At 43.4% G+C, this 11,027-nt stretch overlaps 1 protein-coding gene across 1 annotated transcript; it reads left to right on the top strand.

Moving 5' to 3' along the window:
• The first annotated feature begins 3,092 nt into the window (after positions 1-3,092).
• On the top strand, positions 3,093-11,027 carry LOC149354277 (uncharacterized). Its single transcript, XM_089583254.1, has 2 exons — positions 3,093-5,513; positions 8,556-11,027. The coding sequence occupies exons 1-2, from the start codon at positions 5,295-5,297 to the stop codon at positions 8,718-8,720; spliced, it is 384 nt and encodes a 127-aa protein (XP_089439380.1). The 5' UTR covers positions 3,093-5,294; the 3' UTR covers positions 8,721-11,027.

Raw genomic sequence — 11,027 nt, 5'->3', positions numbered from 1 at the left:
CTGCGGCGGGGCACTAGTACTGGTTCATGGGTCGCGGCTGCGCACTAGGTATTTTTTAGGCTGTTTAAACGTAGCTGTAGATTATGTGCTTGAAAACAGAAAAAAATTGACTATTTAACTTGCATTAATATCTGCACGTCTCCGCAGCTCACCTTAAGAGTGCCGAGATGAGGTTTTGCTTTTTACTATGAATATGGAAGATTTCTTGCAAGCAGTGCATGATGTGAGCTTTTGATTTGTATGAAGTCTTGCATTCAGGAAAGCAGTTAAGTTCCATTCCAGTATGTAGTCGCACTATTAATGAAGAATTCACAAAATCTTTTTGAATATTGCCTTAATGATACTGTTTTCGTTTAAATTGACGAGTCGTATTTTCTGTGGAGTGGCATTAGTACTGGTTCATGTGTCGCGGCAGTGCACTAGGTTTTTGTTTAGGCTTTTTAAACATACCTGTAGATCATGTGCTTAAAAACAGAAAAAAAATTGAATATTTACCCCGCGATTATTTTTGCACATCTCTTCAGCACACCTTAGGAGAGCCGAGTTGAAGTTTTGCTTTTTGCTACGTATATAGAAGATTTATTTAATGGGGTGCATGATATGAGCTTTTGATTTGTGTGATGTCAGAGTGCCGAGTTGAGCTTTTGCTTTTTACTATGAATATAGAAGATTTATTCCATGCAGTGTGCGATGTTACCCTTTCATTTGTGTGAAATTATGTATTCAGGAAAGCGGTGAGAGCTGTTGCAGTATGTTGTCGCACTATAATTAAGGAATACCCGAAAGCTTTCTAAATATTACCTTAATGCCTTTTTTTGTTTAAATTGACAAGTCGTATTTTCTGTGGAGTGGCATTTGTACTTGGTGATGTGTGGTGGCAGTGCACTAGGTATTTTTTAGCTTCTTGTAAACCTAGCTGTAGATCATATACTTCAAAACAGAAAAAAATGAACATTTAACTTGCATTAATCTCTGCACGTCTCTGGAGCTCACCTTAAGAGTGCAAAGTGGAGGTTTTGCTTTTTACTATCAATATAGAAGATTTATTCCATGGAGTGCACGATGTGACCTTTTGATTTGTCTGAAGTCATGCATTCCGGAAAACGCTCAGATACTGTTCTATTATGGTGTCGCACTATCAGTGAGGAATTCATAAAATCTTTTTGAATGATACCTTAATGCGTTTTTTCGTTTAAAAATACCAGTCGTATTTTCTGTGGAGTGGCATTTGTACTTGGTGATGTGTAGTGGCAGTGCACTGGGAATTTTTTAGCTTCTTGTAAACCTAGCTGTAGATCATATACTTCAAAACAGAAAAAAATGAACATTTAACTTGCATTAATCTCTGCACGTCTCTGGAGCTCACCTTAAGAGTGCAAAGTGGAGGTTTTGCTTTTTACTATCAATATAGAAGATTTATTCCATGGAGTGCACGATGTGACCCTTTGATTTGTCTGAAGTCATGCATTCCGGAAAACGCTGAGAATCTGTTCTATTATGCTGTCGCACTATTAGTGAGAAATTCATAAAATCTTTTTGAATAATACCTTAATGCGTTTATTCGTTTAAAATGACCAGTCGTATTTTCTGTGGAGTGGGATTTGTACTTGGTTATGTGTGGTGGCAGTGCACTAGGTATTTTAGCTTCTTGTAAACCTAGCTGTAGATCATATGGTTCAAAACAGAAAAAAATGAACATTTACCTTGCATTAATGTCTGCACGCCTCTGGAGCTCACCTTAAGAGTGCAAAGTGGAGGTTTTGCGTTTTACTATCAATATAGAAGATTTATTCCATGAAGTGCACGATGTGACCTTTTGATTTGTTTGAAGTCATGCATTCCGGAAAACGCTGAGATGCTGTTCTATTATGCTGTCGCACTATAAGTGAGGAATTCATAAAATCTTTTTGAATAACACCTTAATGCGTTTTTTTCGTTTAAAATGACCAGTCGTATTTTCTGTGGAGTGGCATTTGTACTTGGTGATGTGTGGTGGCAGTGCACTAGGTATTTTTTAGCTTCTTGTAAACCTAGCTGTAGATAACATGTTTCAAAACAGAAAAAAATGACCATTTACCTCTCATTAATCTCTGCACGTCTCTGGAGCTCACCTTAAGAGTGCAAAGTGGAGGTTTTGCTTTGTACTATCCATATAGAAGATTTATTCCATGGAGTGCACGATGTGACCTTTTGATTTGTCTGAAGTCATGCAGTCAGGAAAGCGATGAGATTCTGTTACAGTATGTTGTCGCACTATTAGTGAGGAGTTTACAATATATTTTTGAGTATTACCTTAAAGCAACTTTTTCGTTTAAATTGACGAGTCGTATTTTCTGTGGAGTGGCATTTGTACTGGGTCATGTGTCGCGGCAGTTCACTAAGTATTTTTTAGGCTCTGTAAACCTACCTGTAGATCATGTGCTTGAAAACAGGAACAAAATGAAATATTTACCTTGAATTTATTTCTGCACGCCTCTGCAGCTCACTTTAAAAGTTTGCAGTTGCTCTTTTGCATCTTACTATCAAAATAGAAGATTTTTTCCATGCAGTTTATGATTTGAGCTTTTGATTTGTGTGTAGTCATGCATTCACCAAAGACGTGAGATTCTGTTCTACTTTGTTGTCGCAAAATTAGTGAGGAATTCACAAACTCTTTTTGATTATTACCTTAATGCCACGGTTTTCGTTTTTTACGAGTCGTATTTTCTATGGAGTGGCATTTGTACTTGCTGATGTGTCGCGGCAGTGCACTAGGTATTTTTTTAGCCTGTGTAAAAGTAGCTGTAGATCATGGGCTTGAAAACAGAAAAAAAATTGAATATTTACCCTGCATTTATTTCTGCACGTCTCTGCAGCTCACGTTAGGAGTGCCTAGTTGTGGTTTTGCTTTTAGCTATGAATATAGAAGATTTATTGCATGCAGTGCATGATGTGAGCTTTTGATCTGTGGGAAGTCAGAGTGCCGAGTTGACCTTTTGCTTTTTACTATATATGTAGAAGATTTATTCGATGCAGTGCACAATGTGACCTTTTGATACATGTGTAGTCATGCATTCAGGAAAGCGGTGAAATTCTGTTCTGAAATATTCAGAAAAAACTGAATATTTTCTTTGCATTTATTTTTGCACGTCTCTGCAGCTCACCTTAAAAGTGCCGAATTGCTGTTTTGCTTTTTATTATCAATAGAAGCAGTGCAGAGGAAGGCGGTCAGATGTATATTTAATAAACACAGGTTGACAGACTCACCAACAGACCTACTCTAACAAGGAGGACTACTAACCCTTCGAAACAGGGCAAAACTAGCGCGCCTTAAAACCATGTACCAACTCGTACACGATCAATTAAAAGTCGACACTTCAAGATACATATCACAATCACAAACGCGACAAGCACGTAATAAAACAATACACACTCTAAACGAGTTTTCATTCCGTACTGACACTTTCAAATATTCATACTTCCCTCGTGCTATACGCGAATGGAACACCTTGAACACATCCATTGTTAGTAATCCATCATTGAATTCCTTTAGCACACGTGTAGAAAATCAACTACTTATATCTTAGTATTTATTGAGTTTATATATGTCATTACGAAGTTATTCCTTCCGTTTGTGTTTTCACTTGTGGTATTATTGTCCGCCAAAATCACGTCACATGCTCCTCATTCTGGTTTTTTTTTGTTATACGTATCTTCTAATGTATAATCTCGTGTCATATTTTTTATGTACTTTATTAATTACTATTGCTATTTTTTTTGTGTGCCTCTGTACTTTTGAATGCCCTTCCTGTTACGATCCCTGATGGGATTGACAGTATAGAATAAATAAATAAATAAATAAATAAATTATATCAGTTTTATTCCATGCAGTGCATTATATGAGCTTTTGATTTGTGTGAAGTCTTGCATTCAGAAAAGGGGTAAAATTCCGTTAAAGTATGTTGTCGCACTATTAGTGAGGAATTTACAAAATCTTTTTGAATATTATCTTAAAGCCACTTTTTTCGTTTAAATTGGCGAGTCCAATTTTCTGCGGAGTGGCATTTGTACTGGGTCATTAGTCGCGGCAGTGCACTACCTATTCTTAGGCTTTCTAAAGCTAGCTGTAGATCATGTGCTTGAAAACAGAAAAAAAATTGAATATATGCCTTGCATTTTTTTCTGCACGACTCTGCAGCTCACCTTAAGAGTGCCGAGTTGGGATTTTGCTTTTTGCTATGTATATAGAAGATTTATTCCATCCAGTGCACGATGTGAGGTTTTGATTTCTGTGAAGTCATGCATTCGCGAAAGCTGTGCGAATCTGTTCCAGTATGTTGTCGCACTGTTAGTGAGGAATTTCCGAAACCTTTTTTAATATTACTCTAATGCCGCTTTTTTTTCGTTTAAATTGACCCGTCGTATTTTCTCTGGAGTGGCATTTGTACTTTGTGATCTCTGGCGGCAATGCAATTTGTATTTATTTAAGCAGTGTAAACCTGGCTTTAGATCATGTGCTTTAAAACAGAAAAAAATTGAATATTTACCTTGCATTTATTTATGCACATCTGTGCTGCTCACGTTAAGAGTGCCGAGTTGAGGTTTTGCTTTTTGCTATGTATATAGTGTCATGACCGGGATGTAAAGCAGCCGAAGAGATATTAAGGCGCAGATTCCATTGACCGGGATGATCAGGGTAGAGGCAACAGTAGAGGCAATTTCGACATGTCATTTGACCCCACGATGACCCCACCCAAAAAGAAGGATGACTGGCTGGGAAGTAGTCTGCGGAGTTCTTCCCGCGCTCGTCTCGGTGCCCCTTTGGTTACCCGCAGAAAGCGAGCGACGATGGACCGACGACAGGGGAAGAAAGGATTAACCGCGTCTGAGAGGAGCCGGAACGAATCGGAGGGAGTCAGCGCAGTTGCGGCCGCGGCGCAAGCACGCCACACCTGTGTTCGATAGACACGTGCTGCTAGCAGTAATGTTGCACTGCAGTGCGAAAGAGTTGCAGACTTGCATTTCCTCCTCGCCAATTCCCACGCGTGGACTCTGCAACAGGCGCCTCCGTTTGCTTTGCTGGGCTGTGTCGATCTGTGCGTCGGGGCATATTGGCCACCGCCTGGTGAAGGGGCGGAGCCTTAGGGTATATAACCGGCGTCCAAAGTGAGAACGAACGCTTTGGGCCCTGCCGAAAAGGCCCAACGCTCCACGCTACTCAACTCTTAAATTTTTGACCCTTTGGTCTTTTGCATTTCAGTATGTAAATAGTTTCTTAAAAATGTCAGTAAACCTGTTTGTGTTCTCGTTCCCAAATGTCGACTTTCATCCATCCTCGTCCCTTATCTTGCTCAACCACGCTACCCTGCATCACAACTGTCCATGCTACCCGACTTGTGATAACTGGTGGCAGCGGTGGGATCCGAAGCCTGGGCGACCCAACAACTGTGGATCAGCGATGGGGATCTGAAGCCACAGGCGACGACATCTGGATGGAAGCTACGGAACTGACGGCGTCAGCAATACTCGACAGGGTAAGTGCCCGATGTTTGCCACTCATTTCGCCAGACCGCACTAACGAGTGCAGATGTTAGGTGCGGGAATTTGGGTATCTGGGAAATTAAATTTTTACAATTTTGTCCTTTGATCGCTTCCAGCTAGAGCTTGTAATTTAGTGGGGATTAGCGGCACAAAGTGTGGTCCGCGATGGATAAGTTCAAGGTAGAGGACCTCCTTGAAATTCTGGAAGATCTGGGCAATTCAGTAGGCCCCACTAAAACAAGAAAAGCGATTTTGGACATTATGCAGGCCGAGGTGGTAACGGTCGAGAAGGCTGACGAGACATGGGAATTGATTCTGGAGCGAAGGCGCCGCGAGGAAAGGCGAAAACTTCGCGAGGAAAAAAAGAACACGAAACGCGAAAACTTCGCGAGGAACAAGAAAGAGAATGGAAGGCGAAGTGTAGTCAGAGATGGTCTGAACTAGAGAAACTACGCGAAGAACAGCAGCAGGAGCTCACGCGTATAGTTCAGTTACGGAATTGGGAAAGAGCGAGAAATCGTTTGAGACTTTTTCAAAGAGGACAAAATTTCAGAACATCCTCGCAAAATTCGAGCGGATTTGCACTAAGCAGGAGCTGGACCACGGTTAGTCGTCAACTATGTTTGTAGCCATCCTCCCATGTGATGTAGCCGAAGTGTTAGCGCGCCTGTAAGACGAGGAGTTCAACAATTATGAGACAGCGAGGAGCGCACTTTACGGCTATTACATCATTCGTGGAGAGGAGGATTCTAAAGTGCGAAGTGATGGAAGCGGGCAGCGCTCCCATCTGTGTGCCAGCGACCACCCTAGGAACTCCGCTTGGTCAGCTGGGAACACAGCCGTCGCTCAGGGGAGTAACGAAAGGGCAGGCTCGAGCTCAGAGGGCAACGCCAGTTCGGCAGCTGCAGGGGCAGCATTTATTGATTTTGAGGCGGCGAAAAAAAGTTGTAGCAAACTGTACGAGAACAAAGGCAAAGCAGCCGTCTCTAGCCCAGAAGCAGAGGCTGCTCTTATAAGTGAGTCAGTTATTTTCTCTCAGGAAGAGAGTAGTGAGCTCAGAGCCCAGAGCAGTGAAGGAATCAAAGGAGACCCTCCTTCGATGCGGCTGGCGAGCAATAGTAGGCAATTGTTGGAGACGCTTGACTGTAATAAGAGTGAGTGTGAGTTACCTGAATGCGTCGCTGAAACCCCAGGCCAGAACGCAACGTTAGCCAAAAAGTGTGGTTCAGATAGAGTTGCGGGGCAGGTAGTTAGGATCATGGGGTCGGATAGCAATCCTCAGGAAAGTAGGTTGCTAGGTTCAGCGGAAAGTAAAGTACAGTCGGAAAAATGTGGGGCTACGAAGCGCAGTGACTCGTCGAAAGCGCGAGCCGATAGCTTGAATTAAAGTGGGAAAGGAGGCTCGGTGCTGAGTCAAAATGTAGGTGTGAAGGGTGAAGGCCCCGAAAGAAAGGGAAGTGAGCAAGACAGAACAGCTAGGGCAGTTTCCAGAAAGCGGTGCCGCGCAAAGAGAGCCAAGCCAAGGGGTAGTCCGCAGAGAAAGGACAAAGGACAGGCCCAAATCATCGTAAGGGTGTAGGCTGGTCAACAATGTAGTCGTCCAAGACTTTCACCGCGGCACTCCAGATGCGATAGGCACCGCACGAAGGCCAAACTGACTAGACGGGTTCAAAGAAAACGAAAGTCACCTGCCCTATTGTGGCGACACTGCGGAAGTTTTTGCACCAGGAGTGAAACTCGTAGTGGGCCACAAAGAAGCACGGACTGCCACCGCGTGAAAGAATGCAGCAGTACGTGCGCTTGTAAAAAACTGGAAACGAGGGGTATTCAGGAACTGAGAAAGGAAGGCACGCAGGCATTTTTTTCATTATTGATCGTCCCCCCCTTGCATTCAACTTTTCAAGTGCTGCTCAGGTGTTGGAGACGCGCGGCAGTGGACGGAACGAATCATTGTCGAGTGGCGTCTGTGGCTTGCAGGGGTCAACGCGCACATAAGACCTTCGGTTTTTGTCGTGTCCTGCCTGCTGAAGCTACTGTCGGTCTGCGACCGCGCAGGGCGCGGCTGAAGAAAAGAAACCACTAAGGTATTTGTTTGGGCTAGTCGGTACGTTGTTAAAACATTGTTAAAGAAACCAGTACCTTCCTTGAGTCACAACATGGTTTTCAAAGGGATAGCGAGTGGTATTTATACACCTGTACAATGTTAATTTGAGGTTTATACCTGAGTGGGTTTTGTACGTTTCTTGATTTTAACTCAGTGATGTAGCTTTTGAAGATGTTTGTGTTTTGTAAAGTAACTAAGTATTGTGTTGTGCAGAGTAAGGGAAACGAGCTCTGAACGAGCTCTGACGAAAGGAAGTGCAGCAAAGTAACTCGTGGGCCAATGTGACGTAGTCCCTCGCGTGGGCGCTACGAAATTACTTCGAGCTATAATTTGTTCAGCTTGTTCTGTGGCTCTGCAAGTAGGTTAGCTGCAGTATTGAAGTCCTGCAGTATGTTTTAAGTTGTTTTGAGTGGTGCTAAGTATGCTAAGTTTTATGGTGCAAGTTTTGCACATTTACGGCAGATGTCGTAGCGTATGTATTTTTACATTTACGGCAGGTGTCGTAGCGTTTGCCGTCATGAAAGACGGAAAGGATGAAAGCAAATGGGCTGGTTGCAAAGTGAGAATAGGCTGGGGCACAATTGGGTCTCTGTCTGACCTCTCTGTGGATTCCTCCCTGTCCGGGTGCCGTCCGAGATTGTTTCCCCATAAGAGACCGATTCCAAACCAATTTATAATTTTCCATCTGTCTTGAAGGGCCACTCCTGGTGACAACATTTTGTAGAGGTCCGAACACCTGAACCTTGTCTCCGGTTCACGTTTCGTGTTCGTTTCGAAAATTTCGCTTAATTTGAGAGTGATTTTAGAGAGATCTCTGCAGCGTAATCAGTTTTTATTTGGTGATGGCCTCGCGGGACGAGTGGGCTACAGGCGGCACTTGTTTTGTTGTGTGTGGCTTGGCGTTTGTGGTTCCGTTTGCCTCGCCTCGCAGAGAAACTCCCAGAGCTGGACTTCCGACACCACGACAAGGAGAGTCCTGGAGGACAACCAAACGAAAGCCCCTTCTCGCACGTCCAGTCAGCCGAGCTGCGTAGGAGCAGCTCATCTTCCGGACGTATTGTCTGGCGGCGGGGGTGCTGTCCTGACCGGGATGTAAACCAGCAGAAGAGATATTCAGGCGCAGATTCCATCGACCGGGATGATCACGGTGGCGGCAACAGTAGCGGCAATTTCGACATGTCGTTTGACCCTACGGTGACCCACCAAAAATAAAAGGATGACTGGCTGGGGAGTAACCAGCGGAGTTCTTCCCACGCTCGGCTCAGTGCCCCTTCGGTTCCCCACAAGAAGCGACCGACGATGGACCGACGACAGGGGAAGAAAGGATTAACCGCGTCTGAGAGGAGCCGCAACGAATCTGAGGGAGCCAGCGCAGTTGCGGCCGCGACGCAAGCACGTCACACCTGTGTTCGATAGGCACGTGCTGCTCGCAGTAATGTTGCACCGCAGTGCGAAACAGCTACAGACTTGCATTTCCTCCTCGCCAATTCCCACGGGTGGACTCTGCAACAAGTGCCTCCGTTTGCTTTGCTGTGCTGTGCCGATCTGTGCGTCGTGGCGAATTGGCCACCGCCTGGTGAAGGGGGGGGAGCCTTAGGGTATTTAACCGGCGCCCAAACTGAGAACGAACGCTCTGGGCCCTGCTGAAAAGGCCCATCCAGACGCTCCATGCTATGAACTCTTAAATTTCTTACTCTTTCCTCTTTTGCATTTCAGTATGTAAATAGTTTCTTAAAAGTGTCAGTAAACCTGTTTGTGTTCTCGTTCCCAAATGTCGACTTCCATCTATCCTCGTCCCTTATCCGGCCGAACCACGCTAACCTGCATCACAACAACTGGCCATACTACCTGACTTATGATAACTGGTGGCAGCGATGGGATGCTGCTACCTGAGCTATGATAATAGATTTATTCTATGTATTGCACGATGTGAGCTTTTATATTTGTGTGAAGTCGTGCATTCAGGGAAGCGGTGAGAAACTGTTCCAGTATGTTGTCGCACTATTAGTGAGGAATTTACAAAATCTCTGATTATTACCTCAATGCCACTTTTTTCGTTTATATTGACCAGGCCTATTTTGTGTGGAGTGGCGTTTGTGCTGGATCAAGGGTCGCGGCAGTGCAATAGGTATTTTAGTCTGTGTAAAAGTAGCTGTAGATCATGCGCTTGAAAACAGAAAAAAAATTCATTATTTACCCTCCATTTAACTCTTCACATTTATGCAGCTCACCTTAGGAGTGCGGAGTTGAGGTTTTGCTTTTTGTTATGAATATAGAAGATTGATTCCGGCAGTGCGCGATGCGACCTTTTGATTTGTGTGAAGTCAGGAATTCAGGAAAGCGTTGAGATACTGTTCCAGTATGTTGTCGCACTATTAGTGAGGAATTTGCAAAATGTTTTTGAATATTACCTGAATGTCATTTTTTTGTTTAAATTGAGCATTCTTATTTTCTGTAGAGTGGCATTTGTACTGGGTCATTTGTCGCTGCAGTGCACTAGATATTTTTTAGGCTGTGTAACCTAGCTGTAGATCATGCGCTTGAAAACAGAAAAAAAATTGAATATTTACCTTGCAATAATCTCTGCACGTCTCTGGAGCTCAACTTAACACTGTCGAGTTGAGGTTTTGCTTTTTGCTATCAATATACAAGATTTATTCTATGCGTGGCACACTGTGAACTTTCGATTTGTGTGAAGTCATGCATTCAGGAAAACGGTGTGATACTGTTCCAGTATGTTGTCGCGCTATTATTGAGTAATTTCCGAAATCGTTCTTAACATTACCTTAATGTCACTTTTATCGTTTTAAGAGACCAGTCGTATTTACTGAGGAATGCCATTTGTACTGGGTCATGTGTAGCGGCAGTGCACTATGTATTTGTAGGGTGTGTAAACCAAGTGGCTGATCATGTGCTTGAAAACAAAATAATGAATATTTACCTTGCATTAATCTCTGCACGTGTCTGCCGCTCACCTTAAGAGTGATGAGTTGAGGTTTGCTTTCTCTATGTATATCGAAGAGTTGTTGTATGCAGTGGTAAACTTTGAACTTATGATTTCTGTGAAGTCGTGCATTTAGGAAAACGGTGAGATTCTGTTCCAGTACGCTTCTGGACACATAGTGAGGGATTTTGAATTTTTGGGGGGCATTACCTTTATGCCACTTTTTTCGCATAAAATCAACAGGCGTATTTACTGTGGAATGGCATTTGTACTGGGTCATGTGTGGCTGCAGTGCTCTATGTATCTTTTTAGGCTCTGAAAACCTAGCTTTGGATCATGTGCTTTAAAACAGAATAAAATTGCATATTAAGCTTGCATTATTGCATGCGGCTCACCTTAAGACCGGCGAGACGATGTTTTCCTTTAACTATGAATATAGAAGAGTTATTCTATGCAGTG

The sequence above is a fragment of the Amblyomma mixtum genome, chromosome 3, assembly GCF_055824585.1.
Source record: "Amblyomma mixtum isolate Tamu chromosome 3, ASM5582458v1, whole genome shotgun sequence".
Taxonomy (NCBI): domain Eukaryota; kingdom Metazoa; phylum Arthropoda; class Arachnida; order Ixodida; family Ixodidae; genus Amblyomma; species Amblyomma mixtum.
The sequence above is the reverse complement of the archived record's forward strand: the minus strand, read 5'-3'. Positions and strand labels throughout refer to the sequence as shown.

Excerpts from the sequence above, each read along its gene's own strand:
- LOC149354277 (XM_089583254.1), top strand. The coding sequence starts at position 5,295 with ATGTCGACTTTCATCCATCCTCGTCCCTTATCTTGCTCAACCACGCTA. Across the intron at positions 5,514-8,555 it reads CGTCAGCAATACTCGACAGG|AGAAACTCCCAGAGCTGGAC; the intron begins GTAAGTGCCCGA and ends CTCGCCTCGCAG.